Source organism: Festucalex cinctus, chromosome 17, assembly GCF_051991245.1.
Source record: "Festucalex cinctus isolate MCC-2025b chromosome 17, RoL_Fcin_1.0, whole genome shotgun sequence".
Classification (NCBI taxonomy): domain Eukaryota; kingdom Metazoa; phylum Chordata; class Actinopteri; order Syngnathiformes; family Syngnathidae; genus Festucalex; species Festucalex cinctus.
In genome coordinates, this window is record NC_135427.1 from 11,361,946 (window position 1) to 11,382,492 (window position 20,547).

The following is a 20,547-nucleotide window of genomic DNA, read 5'->3' on the forward strand; positions in this document are numbered from 1 at the left end:
GAAGGTTAAGACTCGTGTCATTTTATTCCCTTGTATATACACATCATCCGCTATTTACAAATGTATCTACAAGTATATATTAGAATCACAGTTTGAATATTCCACACTGACAGAGCCCACGGAAATCATTGCACAGAACAAAAATATTGATTTGAACTGATGGAAAAACAAAAGCAATAATAAATCACATTTTGCAGGCGTCAGTTCAAAGCTACCCTAATCATGTTTCATTAGAGGGGCGGGGATCCCAGCTAAGCCCCTTTCACGCTGTTTGTCATACATAGCCTTAAGGATTTGATTCTCTCTCTCACTCTTTCATATACTCACTCAAACACACTCTCCTCCACATGTTGAAATCATTGTTGTTGCCAATGTCGTCACACATCAAATTACCCGATTTCAGCGCGTGAAAGTGGCAATAACCCGCTTCGCTGGGTTCTGTATAAAAGGCACCGGCGCATAAATTCCGCTGTTCCGGCTACTTTGCGGGATATCAACGTGAGAGTGTATTATGTTTACATTATCATCATTATTTTCTCCAAAACACGACAGCTCAGGGGGCTCGCACCCTGACGCAGTTTTATGCGGCGCCGCGTGAGACGGGATCAAATAAAAGGACCTTTTGTATCGACCGCTCGTCGTTCCCTTCATCTGGGATGCGCGCGTGTGACCTAAAAGCAAAGAGCGATTACGCCGCCGAACGGAACAATCATCAAAGTCGACGCGGTCCGAGCCAATAAGAGCGGACGGGTCGAGCAAGCGGACGTGAGGAGGAAACCAAACGTTCGCTGCAGTCGAAGAAAAAAGGCGAGCAAAAAAAATAAAAATAAAATATGTATGCGCAGACGTTGGTTGGGCCCGGAAGAGCAAAAGTTAAAAAAAAGGAAGGACACACAATTGCACTTTGTCCCTGGATAAATTTGTGTACGTTTTGCAGCAAACAAACAGGAGATGCAAGAAAGACAATGACAAGAATACCTCAACATTTAAGATATTTCCCTATTAAACAAAAAATGTTCAGCATTAATTTACATTCAAAACAATGTATGTTGGGGCAATTCATCGAAATAGAAAAATATTAACACTAATTCTGATTTGTTTAAATTTGTAATTTGCACCTTTTTTTTAAATGTTAAAATGACTAAATTAATAAATCTTGTTTGGTCCAAAAATAACTTTTCTTACAATGTTTCAAAGAAATGTATTTGTCTTAATATTTTTTTTACATTAAACATTTTCTTGTTTTGTACCAAAAAAAAAAAACCCAAATGATTGTCCTAATCGTTATTTCAATTACTACCAAATTAATTGTGATGAATATTTTCTTGATAATCGAGCAACTCTAATGTGTGTGTTAAATCCCTCATGGTGACGCACCCCAATGAATTCTACAAGAAATAAACACCTTACTTAAAAATGATTTTAAAGTGGATTTAGTGAGAAGAAAAGTTTGAAGCAACTTGCTGTCCAAAAAAAATAATTCTGACCGATACCAGGATGAGTCCTCACCGATATGGAGTACTGATACCTCCAGTACTTTTGATATATAAAATTTAATTTAACACAACAAAAAATTGTGAACATAACTTTTTCTAATGCAGACGATGATTCGCCAACTCCTGCTGACGACTTACTATAATATCATTATAATATAATTTTTCCCCCCCTTTCAAGATTAGTGGCTTGTATCGGCAGTCTCCATGAGTACCCGATACCTTAAACTATGGCAAGTATCGGTACTTGCCCATCTCTTATTTATATGCGTAGCGGTGCCTTGAGATAAGAGCTTCCATTATTTTTATTTTTGTGTGTTGGGGGAAAGGTGCTTGTAACTCAAGGCACCACTTGGACTGAAATGTCTCCACTCTTTTGGTTAAACTTCTTGGGGGAAAAAAAAAAATGGAAGCGTTTTACTTTCCACATAACCAATGACCTCATTACATTTTTGTACTGTTGAACTACTGCAATATTAGTGAATTTATTGTCTTGTAATCTTAATCCATTTTATTTGGAACAAAATGGAGAAAACAGGACATGTAAAAAATAGAGTTCAACTGAAATCAAGAAGTTGCCTTGTTGTGTCTAACTAGCAAAACTCAGTTGTGTTTTTGTGGGGGAGGAAAATCGTGCTTTTGATTTGAATTGCGTGCAAATATTAAGAGGAAAAAAATTCTACTTTTGGTGAAAAGTATTGCTTTTGATTTCAATAAAAAAAAAAAAAAATCAGTACTTGCACCAGATGTGATTGAAATTAACTCGTGAGGAAAAAGCAAAAATGTTTGCGGTGATTCTTCCAAAGTCGATTTAAATTAACAGCAGTGTTCTAAAATATCTTAATCAAGAAAACAAAGCATTAAAAAAAATGCCAGGAACGATCAGACTAAAATTATAATGCAACAAAAAAATATACATATATATTTAAAATAAATCACATTCAGACTGGCATTTTATACATGTACTTCCATTTTAAAGAGCTTTTGGGTAAGATGCTTGCAAACGTGTACCACCGCGTCACAAAATGGCTGCCGCTTCACATATGGAGTGCTACGTTTTTACGGGGTCGGTCGGGCAAGCAGCTTTTCAACTTCTCCAAAAAAAACAAAAACATTTTGGCATTGAGGTTTACTTGGTGGATGGCGTTGTTGAAAAGAGAACCTGGAGACAAACACCGCCACACATTTTGGTCCATTTCCTTTACATTCGGTACGACGGCCTCTCGAGGAGGAATCGCGACATGGCGCACGGCGAGGAAACTGCGTTGTACCCAAACGGGTGCAAAAGTTGACAGAACAATTCAAGTAAGTCGGAAGGTGACGGGAAGAAGACGGAAGAGGAGGTGGTCTCCAAAAGGATGCTACTGGCACATTTGCGCGAGTCCTTCATGTGTTGGATTCAAGATGAGCGTCCATTTGAAAAAGACCGTCCTTCAAATAGTCCTTTAGTGGTCCTTCACTTACTTCCTCCTCGCTCCGTCGACGGGCTCTCGCTGCTGTTTTATCAGCTTCTCGATCTCTGCGCCCAACGTCTGAAGGCTCTCCTGGAAAATGCAAAGCCCGAAAGTCAGTTTGGACTATCAAATATTTTTAGAAATCGATGAATCTATAGATTATTCAATAATCGATTAATCAGATTCCAATTTTGCATTAAAATGTACTAAAAAAAAAAACAACAACCTTTTTTCCCCTGATTACTCTTTCTTAACTAGTGGTTGGTGTTTATTCCATACTTTGTATTCATAATAGTGATTAAAAAAAAGGGGGGGGGGGCGGTGTTGACGTTCCGGTTTGATATGCTGAAATTAGAGGATTTGGACAATTTTAAATTAACAACAAATTATTATAATAGTTGTTGATTAATTTTGACAGCTCTAGTTATAGTCATTGTAAGGTGGAAACCCTGTACAGTGTTCCCTCATTTTCCGCTGGTGTTAGCTTCCAAAAAATACCCGCCATAAATGAAATCCGCAAAGTAGTTAGCTTTATGTTTTACATTTATTATAAAAAAACGTTTTAAGGCTCTAAAACCCCTCACCACACAGTTTAGAGGCATTTACATGTTGTATGCAAAATTGCACTAAAAAAAAAAAATCTGCGAAGCAGTGAGATCGTGAAAAGTGAACCGCATTATAACCAGGGACTGCTGTATATCCAAATATGGTCAATTTCGGCACCACAAATTTGTCTTAATATTTTTTACATGCTTAAACATATTCTTGTTTTGTACAAAAAAAAACCAAACTTGATTATCCTAATCGTGATTTCAATTATTACCAATTGTGATGAATATTGTCTTCATAATTGAGCAGTCCTACTAATGTGTGTGTTAAATCCCTCATGTTGACCCACCCAAAGAAATTCTACAAAAAAAAAAATTATATATGCCACAACTTTGTGTAATTATGTGTGATTTTAAAGTGGAGGAAAAAAAGTGAGGGGAAAAAAGCTTTTTCAGCAACTTCAAGTCCAGAATAAATAAATAAATAATAATAATGAATTTTTCAGAGCAATAATAGTGGAAACCCTGTACATCCAAATATAGTATCATTATTATTATTTATTTTTTAAACACAATGGCACCACAAATTTAACACTAATGAAATAATATGGCTCCGGGGCATGTCAGTTCTCCCGAACAAGCCCCACTCGACAATCCATGCTGGCATCACATCCTCCCCTTTAATCATTAATCATAATAAATTGGCAATTTTACAGCTTCATTACATTAGCGACTACATTGTTGTTGCAATCCAGACTAATTGAACGTACCTTGAGAGTGATATTCTTCAACAGTGTGTCTTCCAGCACCGCCTGCAGCTTCCTGTTGATCTCCAGCGACAAGTCCAGCGTGAGCCCGCTGTCCGCCGGGTGCGACGTGTACAGCGAGGCCATGATGCCCCCCCGGCGACTCAGGTGAGCCTTGTTGAAGTCCGACGCCTCCGACGACAGGGCCCCCGACTCTTCCCTTAGCACGTAGCTCTGTATGATTCTGCGCAGGGGAGAGAGAAGAGTTTGACATCCATTTTAAGGCCCACGCGCAAAGTACTGTTTGTCCAACGGCAACGTTATCGCACTCGTGAGGACAAAAGAGGACGGAGGATATCGAATAAATGCTCAAATGGTGTGATGGAAAGCTCTTCCGGCATTAAATCGATATCCTGGATGTCAAGGGGATCGATTAACTGCTCAAGTGGCTTTTTAAAAAGATGTTGCAGCGTTTATTAAATATCCGTTTTAGGACATGGATGTATTTATATCAAAGACATGGCCAGATATTGCTAAAAAAAAAAAAAAAAAGTTTCAGTACAAAATTACACCTCGGCCTCATAACAGTTATAAAAAAATAAAATTTGATAAATTGACTTGAAAAAAAACCATTTTACTGCCCAAATTATGTGACAGAAAAGCATCCGTTGATATTTTGAAATAACCAAAGCTCATTTTGGGCAGCGAGAGCTAGAGCCGCACAAAAAATGTGGAGTCAGCGTTTCACCTACAAGATAATAAAAATGCTGACTGCAAACAAGCGATGATATCGGAGGATATCGTCGCAAATATCTTATTACATGCATTCCTCCTTTAATTAGTCTTTTCCCTTTTGCATACTAACCAGAAGATCAATCTAAAAGACTAGAAACACATGACAACTATACTGAATGTTTGAAAGCACTCTAGGCGAGATCACATTTATTTAAAAAAAAAAAAGACCCCGCCAGAAAAGGACTTACCTGACACCAGACTTCCATATTTGAACCCCAGTTCCATCACGAGTACGTTTAGTAAAAACAAAAAAAGACAAAAATTATAGACGCAGATGCATGTTGATGGCGCCGGCAAAAAAAAAAAAAAAAGTTTAAAAATTGCTAAAATAATTGAAAAATGTGTGTGCAACAATATTTGCACTTATTGCAGTGGAGTAAATAAACATGGTGGCATATTTCAGCCATCTTCACCTTGTCAATCAATATCCAGCCTCCATTATTAAACCTACACTTAGAGCTGTCAAAATTAAACGATTAACAAATTAATCGACAACTATTTTAAGAATTGAGTAATTGTTTGGAGTCATTATATTTTGTATTTAAAATTGTCCAAACCCTCTGATTTCAGCATATCAACAGTAATTGTTGACTGATTTCTGTAGTCCTTCATGAAAGAAGACCGATTATCTTCTGTAACTTGAATCAAAATAAGACTTTTGTAATCTTGTTTTTTGCTTAGGAAAACAATGGCTGAATGGGTAACATACTACAACATCAATCCCACCCCCCACTTTTTTTTATTTTTTTATTACTATATGAGTCTCCGGTTCGAGTCCAGGCTCGGACCTTCCTGGGTGGAGTTTGCATGTTCTCCCCGTGCCCGCGTGGGTCTTCTCCGGGTACTCCGGTCTCCTCCCACATTCCAAAGACATGCATGGCAGGTTAATTGGGCGCTCCGAATTGTCCCTAGGTGTGCGTGTGAGTGTGGATGGTTGTTTGTCTCTGTGTGCCCTGCGATTGGTTGGCAACCAGTCCAGGGTGTCCCCCGCCTACTGCCCAGAGCCAGCTGAGATAGGCGCCAGCAGCCCCCGCGACCCTTGTGAGGAATAAGCGGTCAAGAAAATGGATGGATGGATGGATGGATTACTATATGAATATGAAGTATGAAATAAACACCAATCAATGGTTAATAAAGAGTAATCAGGGGTAAAAATCTTAATTTTAACACATATAAACGCAAAATTAAAATGAATCCGATTAGTCAATTGATAGCTATAAATATTTAATAGTCACATCACTACCTACAACCCAACTTTAAATTTTCAGACAAGTTGTCCTGGAGGGGAAACAAAAAAAAAAGAAAAAAGAAGGGCAAAGTGGTATCCATTCTTTGGAAAGAGCAACACCCCGCTCCCACGTCCCTCCTTGCCACTCAACTGACAATTCTTACAAAGCTATTTTTAGCCGGCCGAACGTGGGATCTGTCCTGAATTGTAATGTAGGTTGAGCCAAAACGGCAATTGACGACTGTTTGCCGAGAGCCAATCTGATACAGCACCTCAGTGGACTCTTTTCATAGACCATTTGCTAATCAATGGATTTCACTCAATGGATTTGCTCATTACACCGAAATGGATTTCGTGGTGACAGCTTTGAGAGCCGATTAGGGGAGGGGAGGGGAACTCCCCCCCCCCCCCGTCTTGGCAGCGGTCCACTCGGGTGCGATTGTGCCGACGTCCTTCACACACTTTTTATTTTTTTTTATTTTCCGAGGCCACGGCCGTGAATTTGAATCACCGAAGATGCATGCTAATTCATTCGTAGGCTCCCCCACGCCCGCAGCTCGGCTATAAATAGCTTTTAATGAATGTTGGCGCACGGCATGACGCATAGGTAAGAATTTGGAAGCGTCTGTGTGAGCGTCATTTCGTCAATGCGTCTCAGCATATGCTGTCCTTCAAGGTCAATCAAAGTGCCAATCAGGAGGGGATTGATTTGCTGTGCATCGCAAGAGAGTTGCATTGGTTGATTAGAATGCATTTATTCATGTTTATTTCTAAATGGTATTCGTCAAAGAAACCTATGGCTACATGAAATTATTTGTCAGCATAACTCACATGCACTTCTGATGGTACCCAACACAATTATTGGGATGGTTTTGGTCAAATAAAAAAATAAAAATAAAAAATAGAAAAAATTTGGATGCACTTTTCCCACCCTCCTTAATACTTTGCCACTGAATCGGATCGGGACTTGGTATCGGCAGATCCTCAAAATCAGGTGACTAATTGAAACCCATAAATGAAACATTGCAAAATAAATGCACTTTATAAACAATTTTACATATTTTATTTGTAATAAATTCATTTTTTTCCCAACCTCATCTACAAACTTGCCAATCTGTTTGCCCGCCACTGATGATTCTGAACAGAAGGAAAAATGGAGTAGAATGTATCTCCTAAAAACTTTTATCACAAAGATCTTCTTTCTTAACACTATATGATATAGCATAACATCTGCTCCATATATTATGGTAACTAAACAAATGTCACTCACTCCCAATCCATCGATTGTCCCATCCTTCCTTTGACACTCACTTGGTCTTTTTCCGGATCTCCTCCACCAGCTGCTTGATGTGATCCTCCATGAACTCGATTTTCTCCTGCTTGCGGGCCAGCGCCTTCTGCAGCCGGACGATGCGCTCCACCAGCACGGCCTTGTCCACTTCCGGGAAGCTGTCCGCCACCACCACCGAGGGACCCGAGTGGCTCTCCGGCGAGCGCTCCTCGCCGGCGCCCCCGTGGCGCACGTTCAACGAGCCTTGTGGAGAGGTAACGGCTAATTAATTGAAGTGAATCGTCACAAAATAAAAAATAGTATTGGGACTTCATGATGAAACTTCTTGAATGGCACGTGGTGCGATGAAAGGATGTGTGACAAACCAGGTGAAGCACCTGAGGAACTCGATCGGCTGCCCATGCTGCCGCCGTCGCGGTCGCAGCCGCCGTTCTCGACCTGCTCCAGTCGCTTTCGAGCTGCGACAACGGAAAGGAGGGGGAAAATTAATATTTCTTAGTGTAATAAATTAATAAGTCATATAAAAAACCCAAATGACTAAATTTAGCATCATTTTGTGAGCTTTATCGCAACATAGAGAGGCCTATATAATGTATTTCAGGTATATTTGTCATCACTTCAATTCAAGTTACAAGCATAGTCACAGAACTTAAAAAAAAAATGCTTTCAAAGAAATGCAATATAATGGCGGCGTGAACAATGGAGTGCAACAGCAGGGCAATTTTGTACTAATCAAAAGAGGATTGTTGAGCCTTCGAGGAGGTCTGCACTCTACTGATTACCACTCTAGGCATCAATCTATTTCCGTCTGAACCTGAACATTTTTATTTATTTATTTTATTTCTCACCAAATTACCTTCACGTCACTGCATTCATTATTCATAACACACTTCAATCATGTGCGTTTCAAATCCTTCAATTTAAATTGATGCTCTGCTCTAATGCAAGTTGAGAAAGAGTGCATACTAAGCTCAGAAAGGCTTGCGGGGGAGGAAAAAAAAAAAAAAAAAAAAGACTTGAGAAAGATTAGAAAGTTGTCATCCAGCTCAACAAACTACGCAGAATGATCACAGGCTGCCTTAATTTAAGGAAACCTGAACTACTTTCTCAGCATGTATGCGCATCACATACAGACACGATCGTGATGCTGAACTTGGCGTATGTGACTCGAGAAACAAGTAGGAGTTAACACGCTCAGGAGTATTCCTTGCTCTTGATAGCGGCTGGCAACAAAAGCGAAGACGTGCGTCAGCAGGGGCGTTTTGCACTGTCGACCAATGAGTGAGAAAAGAAACTTTTTAACACATAGAGGCTCTCAAATTACGAGATATGGCTGAGGTGGTCTGCAAAATAAGTATTAGAAAAAAAAAAATCTAATCTTAATTTAAATTTAATTATAATTTCTATTATTACACTCCACAATTACAAAATCAACATAATCGTTAAAAAAACAATACTAATTTTGTGTTTGAGTTGTTTAAATTTATACATTTGCACCTTTTTAAAATTTTTAAATAACTCATTTAATAAATTTGGTTTCATTCAAAAGGAACTTGCACAATGATAGTTTTTCAGGGATTTTCTTTTCCTTAATATTTTTTACGTTTTGTACTAAAAAAGAAATGATCGTCCTAATCATGATTTCAATTATTACCAAAATAACTGATTAATATTTTCTTCATAATCGAGCAGCCCTTGATTTTGATGTATAATCACAGGCATGAAGAAACTAAGAAAGTATTTTTTTTTTTTTAAGAACAAAGGTTTATTTCACAAATATAGTTGAGGAAAAAAAAAAAAAAGTCTGAATTAGAATGAATGGCATAATATTACGTTGTATTTTTGTAAAATCATTTGTTAAAAGTATTTTCCCTCGTTAAAATTCGACTTTGATATTGCTATAATATTTTGAATTTAACTTTGAAAAATAGAATTTTGTTCACAATCTTACTTTTTTCTTGGAAAAATGAATATTTTTCAATAAAAAAATGTCGTCATTCTAAAAAAAAAAATAATAATAATTTTTTTTTTTCTCCCATTAAAAAAAATCACAACGTGCAATAACATTGACCTTTTCTTCCTCAAAAATGTTCCATTCATTTCTGTACCGAAATTAAAAATGACAAAAACGGATTTAGCCCACTCTAGCTCTTAGTGGCTCACTCAGCATGGGAAAAAAATAAAAAGTTGTCCCCTGTAAGGTATCACTGGATCCAAAGAGTTCAAGATAAACGGACATTATTATTATTTATTAGGCAAAACTCAAGGTCGTTTCCTGACCTTGCGTTAGCTGCTTTGTCAGGTCCTTGATGTTGGCTGCCTGTTTCCTCTTCTGTGTCACCAGCTCGTCCCTCAGCTCGTCCACTCGCGTCTTGAGCGGGCTCAGTTCGCCTTGCAGCGCCGTCCTCTCCTCCTGCAGGCCGCGCACCTCCTGCTGCCTCAGCACCTCCTCCTGCTTGAGCCGTCGCGACTACAAGATGGAGGACAGAGACCAAATGAAGGAGGTAACAGTGAATCTAAAACAGGGGTCACTTTTGGATACAGTCATTAGATTGTGCAGGTGGAACTAATGTTGAGATTAGCGTCATTCGTGGTTTCCCCCAGAATGGCTTGGCAGTAAACATCACTATTATTATACGATGCACCTGTTCAGATGTTATGCTAATGAAAAACAAAGCAGCATTAAACAGCCATGTGGCTTCATCCGTTCCCACCACGTGTTACTTCATCATCATCCATTAGCGAGCGCTCCCAACCTTGTCGTCCAGGGCGCTGTTGGTCTCCTCCAGCTTGGCTTGCAGCTCGGCGAAGCGGGCGCCGAGCTGATCCAGCTGGGACTGCAGGGCGTTGCTCTCCGACTGCAAATGGGCGTTCTTGCTGCTCAGCTTCTCGGTGAAGCCCAGCAGCTCGGCCTCGCGCTCCCTGCTCCCCTGCACGTCCCGCTGGAGGTCGGCCATCTGGCCGTTGAGCGAGTCGACCTCGTCGCATCGAGACGCGAGCTCCTGCTGGTCCCTGCGACGCATCGCGTTAAAATAATCAGCTGGAGAGAGGTGTGCTTTGATTGGAATAGGTGAATTATTCAAATGAGCCGAGAAGTAGGGCAAGAGGCTGATAAGTATGGAGGACCAAAACTGCCAACAATAAAAATAAATAAATAAGTGATAATAAAAATGGATATTAAAAAAAAAATCAAAAATTAAATACAAAAATAAATGTAAAAAAATAAAAACAAAAAATTATAACCATAAAGAAATAAAAGTAAAAATATAAGAAATAAAAAAATGAGATCAAAAAATAAAAATAAATCCATAAATAATAATAACTAACTTCAACATCAAGTTGTGGTGACAGTGGACAAGATAGTCGACCATTGCCGAAGCTCTCCGTGCAAACTTGCGAGACTTCCTTGTTTCCTGACCCGCTCTCTCGACCACTGAACGGCAGAATCCAACCCAAGATGCACTTAGGGCCGCCCCCTCATTCAAATAACATTTCGATCTTACAGGGCAACATATCGTCTTCGTCATGTCACGATAGTCAAAGCAGCAAATCTGTTCAAAAAAGTCAGGTTGATTTCCATTTGTGCAGTTCTAGCACCCTCTGGTGGCTATTTTTTTTTTTAGTGCAGCTTAATTTTCATAAGGCATGTTTTGGCCCTTCTATGTTTAAAATCCACACTAATGATCAGATGAAGGGGCACGTAATATGCTTGTAAACGGAGTCAATATGTGGAGGAACTCGATGTGTGCTTGCATTAGCAAGTAAGTGCCTCAATATTAAGTGTTATTAGAGATTGTAGGTTGTTTATATGCATTGCTGTTACGTACAAACGCACAATATTGTTGTTTTTTTTTAGTACGAGCTAATTTTGTTTATAATATTGTGACCTTTTCTTATATCGCCAACCTTCCCACAATATCGTGATAATCATCGTATTGTGACCTTCATATCATGATGTTTGGATATTGTTACATCCCTAACACATATATTTATTTATTTAGTTATTTCTTCATTTTTAATCTTGGCAGTTTTGGTCCTCCATAGATAAGCGCATGAGCTGCGCAGATACCGTTGATGCTGCTCCTGCAGCGCGGCCATCTTGTTCAGCTCGTCCCGCTGGCGCCCGATCTCGGCCTTCTGCCTGTTGATGATCTCCCGGTACTTGCTCAGCTCGTCCTCCCAGCGCGGGCGTTCGTCCTCCAGACACTTTAACTGAAGAGCGTGACAAGCAGGTTGGAGGCGGTTGCGGCGGCATGACGCAGCCGAGCGGCGAGTTCCGTGACACAAACCTTGGTGCGAAGAGTGTCCAGCTCATCCATGCTCTCCTTGTAACTCCTCTTCAGGTCGTCCAGCTCTTTGGCTTTCACGCGATGTACCTGCAATAGTCGCAAATCTCTCAGCGTCAGTGTCTTATGAAAAGAAGGGCAACATTTCATTCTTTTAAAAAAAGAAATGAAAGGGGACAGAAAAACATTATCTTATGATCTATTTAAAAAAACAAATATAGACACGAAACTGTAAATACACCACTAATGACTTGGTGACGTCAAACTACATATTGCTTTCCACAATTCTAAAAATTCATCTCAATAAGATTGAGCAGTTCTCGTATAATAAAGCGTCACGTTTTGTTTTTATTCTACATCCACATCATCGAAATCAGTGAATTTGTTTGTGCGGTTGCGGCGTTGCTCATTATGAACATGAAAGCGACGTGTAATGATGTTTCGTCTCATCTGTTAAACAAAGCCATTAACGGGACTGGTGAGAGTCAACTTTTCCAAGAAGCTATTAGCGCGGGCCGCCGTATCCACGACAACCTGCCACTAAATGAGACGGAGCAAAATATATTTCCTATTTGCTCCGTTAATTCGTGACTTGCGCGCTTATTTCAATGCTAATGGAATTTTGTTTTGTATAATTTATGACTGTCTCTTGAGCATAGCAAACTATGATAAAAGGTAAAAAAAAAAATAATTCAGCGTTTTTTTTTTGTTTTTGTTTTTTTAGATGACTTGTTTATTACGAAGTGGAGATATTTCTCAAAACGGAGCCAATATCAAATCAAGGAAAAGCAATGTTTGTATTAAATGCGAAGGTTGGGAAGACAAAAGGTAGCGAGACGCATTTAAATTGAAACGTTGACGACTAACTGAAAACAACAGCCGCTTTAAGAGCTTTCTATTTATGCATTTCAATTTGAGGCTTTTTGGGGGTAAATGAGCGAGGCGGCGGGAAAGACAGGAAGTGGGTGATGTCTTCTGGGCTTGCTGTCCCGATGCTCTGCTTCATATTGATTATTTCTAGGCCATTTATTTTTAAAGTGTCCTTCCTCTTAGAAAGGATGATGACGGTGGTGAAAAAACAAAAAACAAACAAAAACAGGCCATTGTGTTTGGATTAAGTCCATGCTTGTGCACATGCGTATCACTTGTTCCTTGCAAAGGCAATTAAGCCTCTGAAAGTGATTAAATAAACAGTTTTTTCAGCAATAAATAACCCAATGTCTAATCAGGTGTTAATTTCTATGTATACAAAACGGTCTCACCTCTAATTGGTCCGTTTGTTCTTGCTTGTGTTTCGCAAGCTCTCCTTTGGTCTCCCTCAGTTTAGCATCCAGCTCATTGGATTTGATCTCTTCTGATTCCTGGAGGACAAATAATAACAAAAAGACCGTGTCATTCATCGTCTTGCCCTCGTATTCACCGCCATTGTTCGATTATGACGCAGAAGAAAGCAGTTCTTTACCACCACCACAAGGCGCATGTGGAAATTACAGCGAAAATAATTTAAACTATGACCCCATCGGTTTTCTACACTGCTTATTCTCACTCGGAATCACGGGTATTTTATAGAAAACCGCAAAGTAAAAATGCATAATTTATTTACTTAAACTGCATTTAATTAATATTCACAAAATAAGAAAATGAAATCAGACAGTTAAGTATGTTCAAAGTGGACAGCTTTTATGACATTTTGAACTCGTGGACACAATCTACGTCTAATTAAGCTCAATTGGGAATATTATTCAGTTGGAAGGTCGCCCAAGCGTCACAGAACAGATTGCGTTTCGCCCCGTTTCTAAATAAATAGAATACAAAATGTCTCTCCGACCTGGTACGTTCGGATCATGTCCTGGCAGTTCTTGCGGATCTGCTCCGTCTCTTCTTTGGCTTGCGTCAGTTTGGACGTGACGTCCCTCAGCTTGTCTTTCGACTCCTGCGCACAGAGACAGATGGAAACATGATTCATTCATTGAGGAACAGGCTCTGGCAAACGTCCATTCTCATTTCATTCACTTCTGTGAAGTGGCGCGCATAAAAAGATTGGTTCAGCGATCATTTAGTTAGTCTAAAACGGGACTGTGGGTCTGAACTTGTAATTGAATTTAATGATATGATGGGTTATCGATCTTTTGTGTTTTATGGTGAGGATGTACTGTCCCACAGAGAGAGATGTTTGCTCTGTTACGATGAATCTACTGCTGCCTTTCCCTGTGGGAAGTTGAAAATAAAAAACTGTCATTATCAAGAAATAGCTCCGACCTAAATGACGCGTTTCCTGCAGGTTCATCACTGTGTAATTTTCAGCCCATTTCATTGCCAATCAAAAACATACACAACTAATCGTGCTTTTGTCAGCTCCTGCAATTTCAAAACACTTGGTCGCCTTTTATAAACAAGGAGGCTGAATCTAAATCAAGACAATACACATCAAAACAACATTTCAAAAATGTTGCCTGAAAATAAAGGTCGAGACAATTTAATTAACATGAACGCTTATGATCTTGATTGCTTTTCAAAAATAACATTTCATTTCCATAAATGTGCATATTCACCAGGTGATGAAAATATACAGATTGGAGGTTGTTTTCTCATTCATGCTCTACATTATTGTGGGAATGCTGAAGCACATGTTAGTAAGTCACTTACCTTGTGGGCATCAGCCTCACTCTTGAGTTTGTTCTGTGCCCATTTGACCTTGATCAGATGAGAGTTGTTATCCTCCTTCAACTTTTCCACCTCGCGTGTCAGCCGGCCGAACTCGCCTTCCTGAGAACAACCAAGCAAACTGCGATGCAATGACTGCAGGAGCAAACATCTTTGACTTCCTGGAAGTGATCATTTCCCAAACGAAAGGAGGACCTTGGCGTCGTACAGCTGCTGCAGACGGCCTCGCTCTTGAGCGAGTTGGTTCCCCCGCAGGGCCTGGCGGTCCACTTCCTTCGTGGCCTCCCGCAGCTTCTTCTCCAAGCTCTCCTTGTCCCGCCTCAGGTCTAGCGCCTCCTTCTCCCCGCGGACATATTTCATCACCATGGTCTCCTTTTCTTGGCGTGCTTCGTCACGCTTCCTGTTCGCCTGAAGGGAGAGTGCATGTTTTTTGAGATACAAGCAGTAGCTCAGACGATTTCCCCCCCCCCCCCCCCCCCCCCATCTGGATCGAAGGCAACAAAAGTGATTCTGATTTATTTGATTGGCTCCATCAAGCCTTGTTGCCAGTTAGACCCACTTGTCTTTATCTGATCAACATTTGTCTCACTGCCATTCCACTCGTCTGACACCTGCGCGTCCATTCCTCGCAGCAGCGAGCAGTTCACATATTCGTCGCATGGCGTTTGCTGTGATGTGCTTGTTATACAGCAAAGATAGTGTTTGCTAGGTGACAAGAAGCGTTCTTCCCCTAAGATGGCCAACTTTTTAAACCCCTCGCAGGCAATATGTGATAAAAGCGGTGCTACTCGAGCTGTTATTGTTCAACGGACGGTGAAATTAAAACTCATTGGGTGTGAAGAGGGAAAAAAAACAACAAAAAAAACTCAAACTGCAGTGTGCACAGTTCTGGATGAAAAATGCCTATTTGCTTTACAGTTGATTATTTCCAATAACAAGTTTGACGTGCTAAAACCTCACCTTTCTTGTTGCTTACGTTAAGCACAATGTAAAAAAACAAAAATAAAACAAAACTGTGACCTAACAGAAAATAAATTGCACGATATTTTAATAGCTTTTATTTTAATGCGGACATTTGCTGTTTACAATCGACTGTCCGCTTACCGATGACAAATCTGCTCATGACATATTGGTATTAGTAGTATAATAAACCAGAAAAAAAGTGCAATTTTTGCAGAAATTGCTTTGGAATGCTGAACGCTAATAAAAGATGAATGCATGTGAAATTCTTATAAAGTAAATCAAAAGATAAATTACGTGAAAATGACTAATTATTAATTGTAGTTGGATGATTAATTTAAAAAAAAGAAAACTGAATTAACATTCAGGAGTTTCAAGCGGGAATCGAACCCAGAACCTTCCACATGCCAGTCATGTGCTTTACCATCACACTATTGTGGATATGGAGGTATCTGTGACATTGTAAGTAAATGTATAGAGTAAATCATGTTACCGGTAAATTATTGGACAACTATTTCAGAAATTCACCCATTTTCTGAACCGCTTGCTCCTCACAAGGGTTGTGGGGGGTGCAGGAGCATATCTCAGCTGTCTATGGACAGTGGGCGGGGTACACCCTGAATTGGTTGCCTGCCAATCGCAGTATTTCAGAAATTGAATTTGAAAAAAAAAAAAGTTTAAGGCTGAGGCTCCAATTTGAAGGAAGTATTGTCTGAGAAATTCAGTATAAATAATGACTCAGCTTTAAGTTATGACTGGTTTCATTACTCCTAAAACCACTTCCAAATCAGTACATTTATCTATTTATTTGAAGCTAAGGGGCAAATGTATCAAAAAGCAGGTTTAACACTGGCCCAAGCGCCAGACGAACGTGATTCATTTATCAAAGAGCCATAATATAGCATCCCTGTTTCACCTGTTCCAGACGGTAGGTCATCTCCTTCTGCATTTGCATCAGGCCAGCCTTAGCCGCCTGTTCCTGCTGTACGAGTTTGTCCCGGGTCTCCTTCAGCTCCCTCTGCAGCTCCTTAACCCTGCCCTCTAACTGTCGGCACAAACACAGACGGGATGGTAAACAGGGCGAACGTGTTGTCGGGCAATGAGTCAGGCCGCCGGCCACACCTAACCTGCGACACAACGGCCGCGCTCTGCAGAGAATAAGCGGGGGATATCTGATTCTTTTATTGTCATGGCAGGCCTGTGTCGGCCTTAATTGCTCCCTTTTTTGTCTGGGATGTGATTAGCATCAATCTGTTTGTGCTGATAAAATCTACACAGTTTGTGTAGCAAAGAGGAGAACAGGTATATGATACGCCTTTCAAGACATGCAGTTTTTTTTTTTCCAATTACATAATAAAAAATAAAACCACTAAGGCTACCAAATACTATCACCAACACTGAATGTTGTGGGAAATGAAAATAAAAAATTGAGAATAGACATCTAAGAGGAATATGAGAAAATGGCACTAACATTTCTGATAGTACTCATGTGCTGCTTCTCGGTCTCCGCTCTCTTTTTCAGCTCCTCCTTCATGTTGTCCTTCTCAGAACAGATGCCCAAGATTAGGTCCTGATGCCTCTTGTTTTCCTCCAGCAACCTTCACAACACATCAGCTTGACTTAAAGATATGTAAATGCGACAACTTTGAATGTGAAGGTAAATGGTTTTGTTTTGTTTAAAATATAGCATTCATTTGAATGTTTTTTTTTTTTCCTTTAAGTCAGGACACTTTAACCTGCGGCTCTGGAGCCATATGTGGCTCTTTCGTCCCTCTACTTTTATTTATTATTAGACTTTTTTTTTTTTTTTTCACATTTGTATTTTTTTAGATTATCTTTAAATGAATTAATTATTTAGAATTAAAAAAGGAATTAAATAGTCAAAATATCCAAGTTTTGAAATTGTCAGATTGAGACACGAAATGTAGATGAAAACGTTTTTAAAATTATCTAAAAATGTCCAAAAAATGACCATAAAACAGTCTGAAAAAGCAGAAAATTACCATAACATTCCCATGAAATTGCCAAAAATTAAATAAAAAAAAAAAACAGTCAGGAAAGAAAATGTTCAAAAAGTAACCATAACATTTCCAAACAAAAGAAGAAATCCTGAAAATGAAAAAAAGTTAAAAAAAATAAAATAAAAATTGCCACGTCCAAAAAAGGAGAAAAGCAGAAATTTGCAATGTCCAAAATTGTCAAAAATATCAGACATTTGATAGAAGGGCAGAAAACCTAAAAATGTATTTAAAAATAAATTAATTAAAAGCATGATAAATTAAACAAGTATATATTTAAAAATAAAATAAAATAAGATGTAAGGTAAAAGAAAAGGAATCTCAAAAATAATGGATGCTGCAAATCTTTCTGTTATGGTGCAACTCTAATGAACACTTGGGCACCGTGTTCAAATGTTTTGTGCCTCCATACAGATTTTTGCTGTTTATTAGGCCTAAAATGGCTCTTGACAAAAAAAAGGTTGCTGACCCCTGCTCTAAGTGGAAATAGAATGTCAAAAAAAGTTGAGAAACTAATAAACGCAAAAATGAACATTTTAGAAGAGTTTACCTCTGGATGGACTTTTCCTGCTGCGCATACTTGTACTGGACGCACTTCTCAAAAACCAACATACAGTCCTCCTGCTCCGAAGGGACTCCATTGACGAGTGGGCTCCCTTTCCTCCCGCCGTCTCTTTCAACTTGAGGAAGCTGACAGGTCATCAGCTCCGACTCCAGCTCGTCCAACAGCGACTCCTGCGACAGCGACCGCTGGATCTGCGAAATCAGCTTCCGGCTGCAGTCCGTGTCGTACGGGCTGGACGTAGAATCGGAGGGCGCCGCCGACATGTTGGCGCCGCTTTGTGGGCTGGAGGCGAGCGAGGAGCTGACGGTGTCCGAGGTGGGGGTGGAGATGCCGGATGTGGTGGTCATGGAGTCGGGGGGTGAGTTTTTGGAAGTGCTGTGGAATGACGGGGATGACGGACTCTCAGTTAATCCATTGTGGCTCTGCGGTGACGTCTCCTCGCCGTACGTGGAATCATTTTCTTTGTCAAACGTCAATACAGCTTCGACGGAGGGGGAGCTTTCAACTGCATCATCCGGGACCACCAAAGATCCTTCATTTAAAAGAGGTACTGGCTTTTCCTCTTCTGTTGAACATGTACTAGTATCACAGTTGTCATCAGAGGCCGGCTCACCCCCTCCTTTTTGTTGTTCTATCTTTATCTTTGAAAGACTATCAGTGTTAGTTTTGATGAAGTCACCTTTTGTGCGCACACATTCATCTGCTGTACAATCATCAGTTGTGAGTTCTTGTTTTTCTACTTGAGATGTGCAGTTCTGGAGGTGCTTCCCTGAGGGGAATTCACCAATTAAGTCCACGTCCAAGCCCTCCATCATGTCTGCATCCGAGGCCGGATCAGCTTGCTCCATGGTGCCTTTTATGCATCAAATCTGACAAATAAGAGAGAGAGAGGAAGAATTTACTGTGAGACTGAATGGTGCCAAATATTGTTTCAGGCTATTTATTCAACCTATAATACCTTGAATAAACTGATATTACTTGCTTAGCCGGCTTGTGAATAGAATTGCAGCAATATTCTTTATTAATGATAATTATATCATTCAAAGTATATATCGTATATATATAGTGTATATCAAAGTCTCTATATTTATATTCTGTCGGTGCTTCCAATCCACACTACTGAACACATTGTTTATCTGCACTTAAGTGTTAATGTCTTAAATGTGTATTTTGGTATAGTGGCTTCCTTGTGAGTAACAATTTCCACAGCGGTATCTAATCTATTAATTTACTTTTATCATAACTATACTATTGCAAAGGGACTCAATGTACCCTACAAAGTAGGTGTGGTCACCTTGAATTGATTCAGCTAGTGATATGTGGCACGGAACACTAGAAAGCTATGCTATTCATCTCACACACCTTGATGGTGTCACATGGAAATTCTTCATCTATCAGTAACGTATGAAGTTAAACCGTTAAATTCATCAGCTTTCAAGCAGCGATAAGCGTGGATGCTCCTTGTGACAGGTGTCAGCTGTCAAATAACGTCAACTTTTGAGCCCTTATTAAATAGGTATTTGGTCGCGGCCGTACCTTGCAGTATCACCGTATAGATTGTAAACCGAAATAAGCTTAACTGGCATTCTGATGCAATTTGTAGTTGTCTGAAGCGAGCTAAAGTCTATTATCCAGATGATAGCACGCAAGGTTATTAGCTTGCTCGTAGCGTGTCGAGTTCCGACACTGCCGTTATTCAATATAAATCAACACCAGACATCAGAACAATGTATTTCAATGTGGAAATACCAGACGTTGACGCGTCTGTAACGCTGAGCTGTTTAGTTTAGCTTCTAGCGATCATAATGAAAGCATTTAGCTAGCCTACAGCTACAAGCTAAGCTATTATGTCTCATTTCCGTGAAGCATGCGAGCGTTTGAATAGAAATTATTTTTCTATTTACCCACCGAGTGTGGTAAAGCCATGAGTGGAAAGATCTTTCAGTCAGCTTGGCTTAACTTAATGATGAACTTTGAGCCGTGCTCTGTCTGCCTTTGCCAGCTGATCGGCCCAACAAGTCCTTTCAGTATGACACATCAACAAATATGGCCACTACTGGAGGGGGAAAAGGACAGAAGGCGTGAACCAATGAAAGGCAAAGGTTTTTGTGACGTTGAAACAAGTCACAGGTTGGCTCCTCCCTTTCCTTGTCTCGAAACATCAGCTGTGCATCGAAAATACAAAAATGACACGTGATCACAAACCGGACACGTTTTATTTTTAAAACAGTCAAGTTTTTAATTAAACTATGATTAAATTAAATAAACACAAATAGTTTACTTTTTTAACTGTGTGTATAAAATGTGCAAAATTGTTTGATAATAACTGGACTCTAGATAATGTTTGCCCACCCCTGCTCTGAAATGATAACAAAGCCATGGTGGCGCAGATTTGAAAACTCTTGTCAACTTTATTTTTAGTCATATGTTGTTGAATTGTATTTGGTTTATTTTTTTTAATTTTTTTTTCAGTTTTGCGAAGGATATCTATTTATTTCA

General features: G+C 39.6%; 3 protein-coding genes across 4 annotated transcripts in view; 2 read left to right on the forward strand and 1 right to left on the reverse strand.

Annotated features, from left to right (window-relative positions):
- adrb1 (adrenoceptor beta 1) overlaps positions 1-19,033 on the forward strand; it is a 29,608-nt gene extending 10,575 nt beyond the window's left edge. Inside the window, exons 3-7 of the mRNA XM_077502266.1 lie at positions 4,290-4,409; positions 7,605-7,809; positions 9,900-10,059; positions 16,988-17,122; positions 18,116-19,033. The gene's annotated coding sequence lies outside the window, so the exon portion shown is untranslated. The remainder of the gene's footprint in view (positions 1-4,289; positions 4,410-7,604; positions 7,810-9,899; positions 10,060-16,987; positions 17,123-18,115) is intronic.
- ccdc186 (coiled-coil domain-containing protein 186) lies at positions 1-20,118 on the reverse strand. Of its 2 annotated transcripts, none has more exons than XM_077502254.1 (16): positions 19,957-20,118; positions 18,034-18,917; positions 16,937-17,063; positions 16,382-16,510; positions 14,701-14,913; positions 14,488-14,607; positions 13,670-13,774; positions 13,104-13,202; positions 11,845-11,931; positions 11,625-11,767; positions 10,312-10,567; positions 9,836-10,025; positions 7,933-8,013; positions 7,576-7,798; positions 4,266-4,485; positions 1-3,037 (listed from the first exon to the last, which is right to left on the reverse strand). In XM_077502254.1, exons 2-16 carry the CDS (start codon positions 18,894-18,896, stop codon positions 2,954-2,956), a joined length of 2,940 nt encoding a protein of 979 aa, XP_077358380.1. In that variant the 5' UTR covers positions 18,897-18,917; positions 19,957-20,118; the 3' UTR covers positions 1-2,953. The 2 variants fall into 2 exon arrangements, with proteins under 2 accessions (XP_077358380.1, XP_077358378.1); XM_077502252.1 differs by having other exon boundaries at positions 7,921-8,013.
- The window catches only part of tdrd1 (tudor domain containing 1), a 10,824-nt gene continuing 9,719 nt past the window's right edge, over positions 19,443-20,547 (forward strand). Inside the window, exon 1 of the mRNA XM_077502250.1 lies at positions 19,443-19,564. The gene's annotated coding sequence lies outside the window, so the exon portion shown is untranslated. The remainder of the gene's footprint in view (positions 19,565-20,547) is intronic.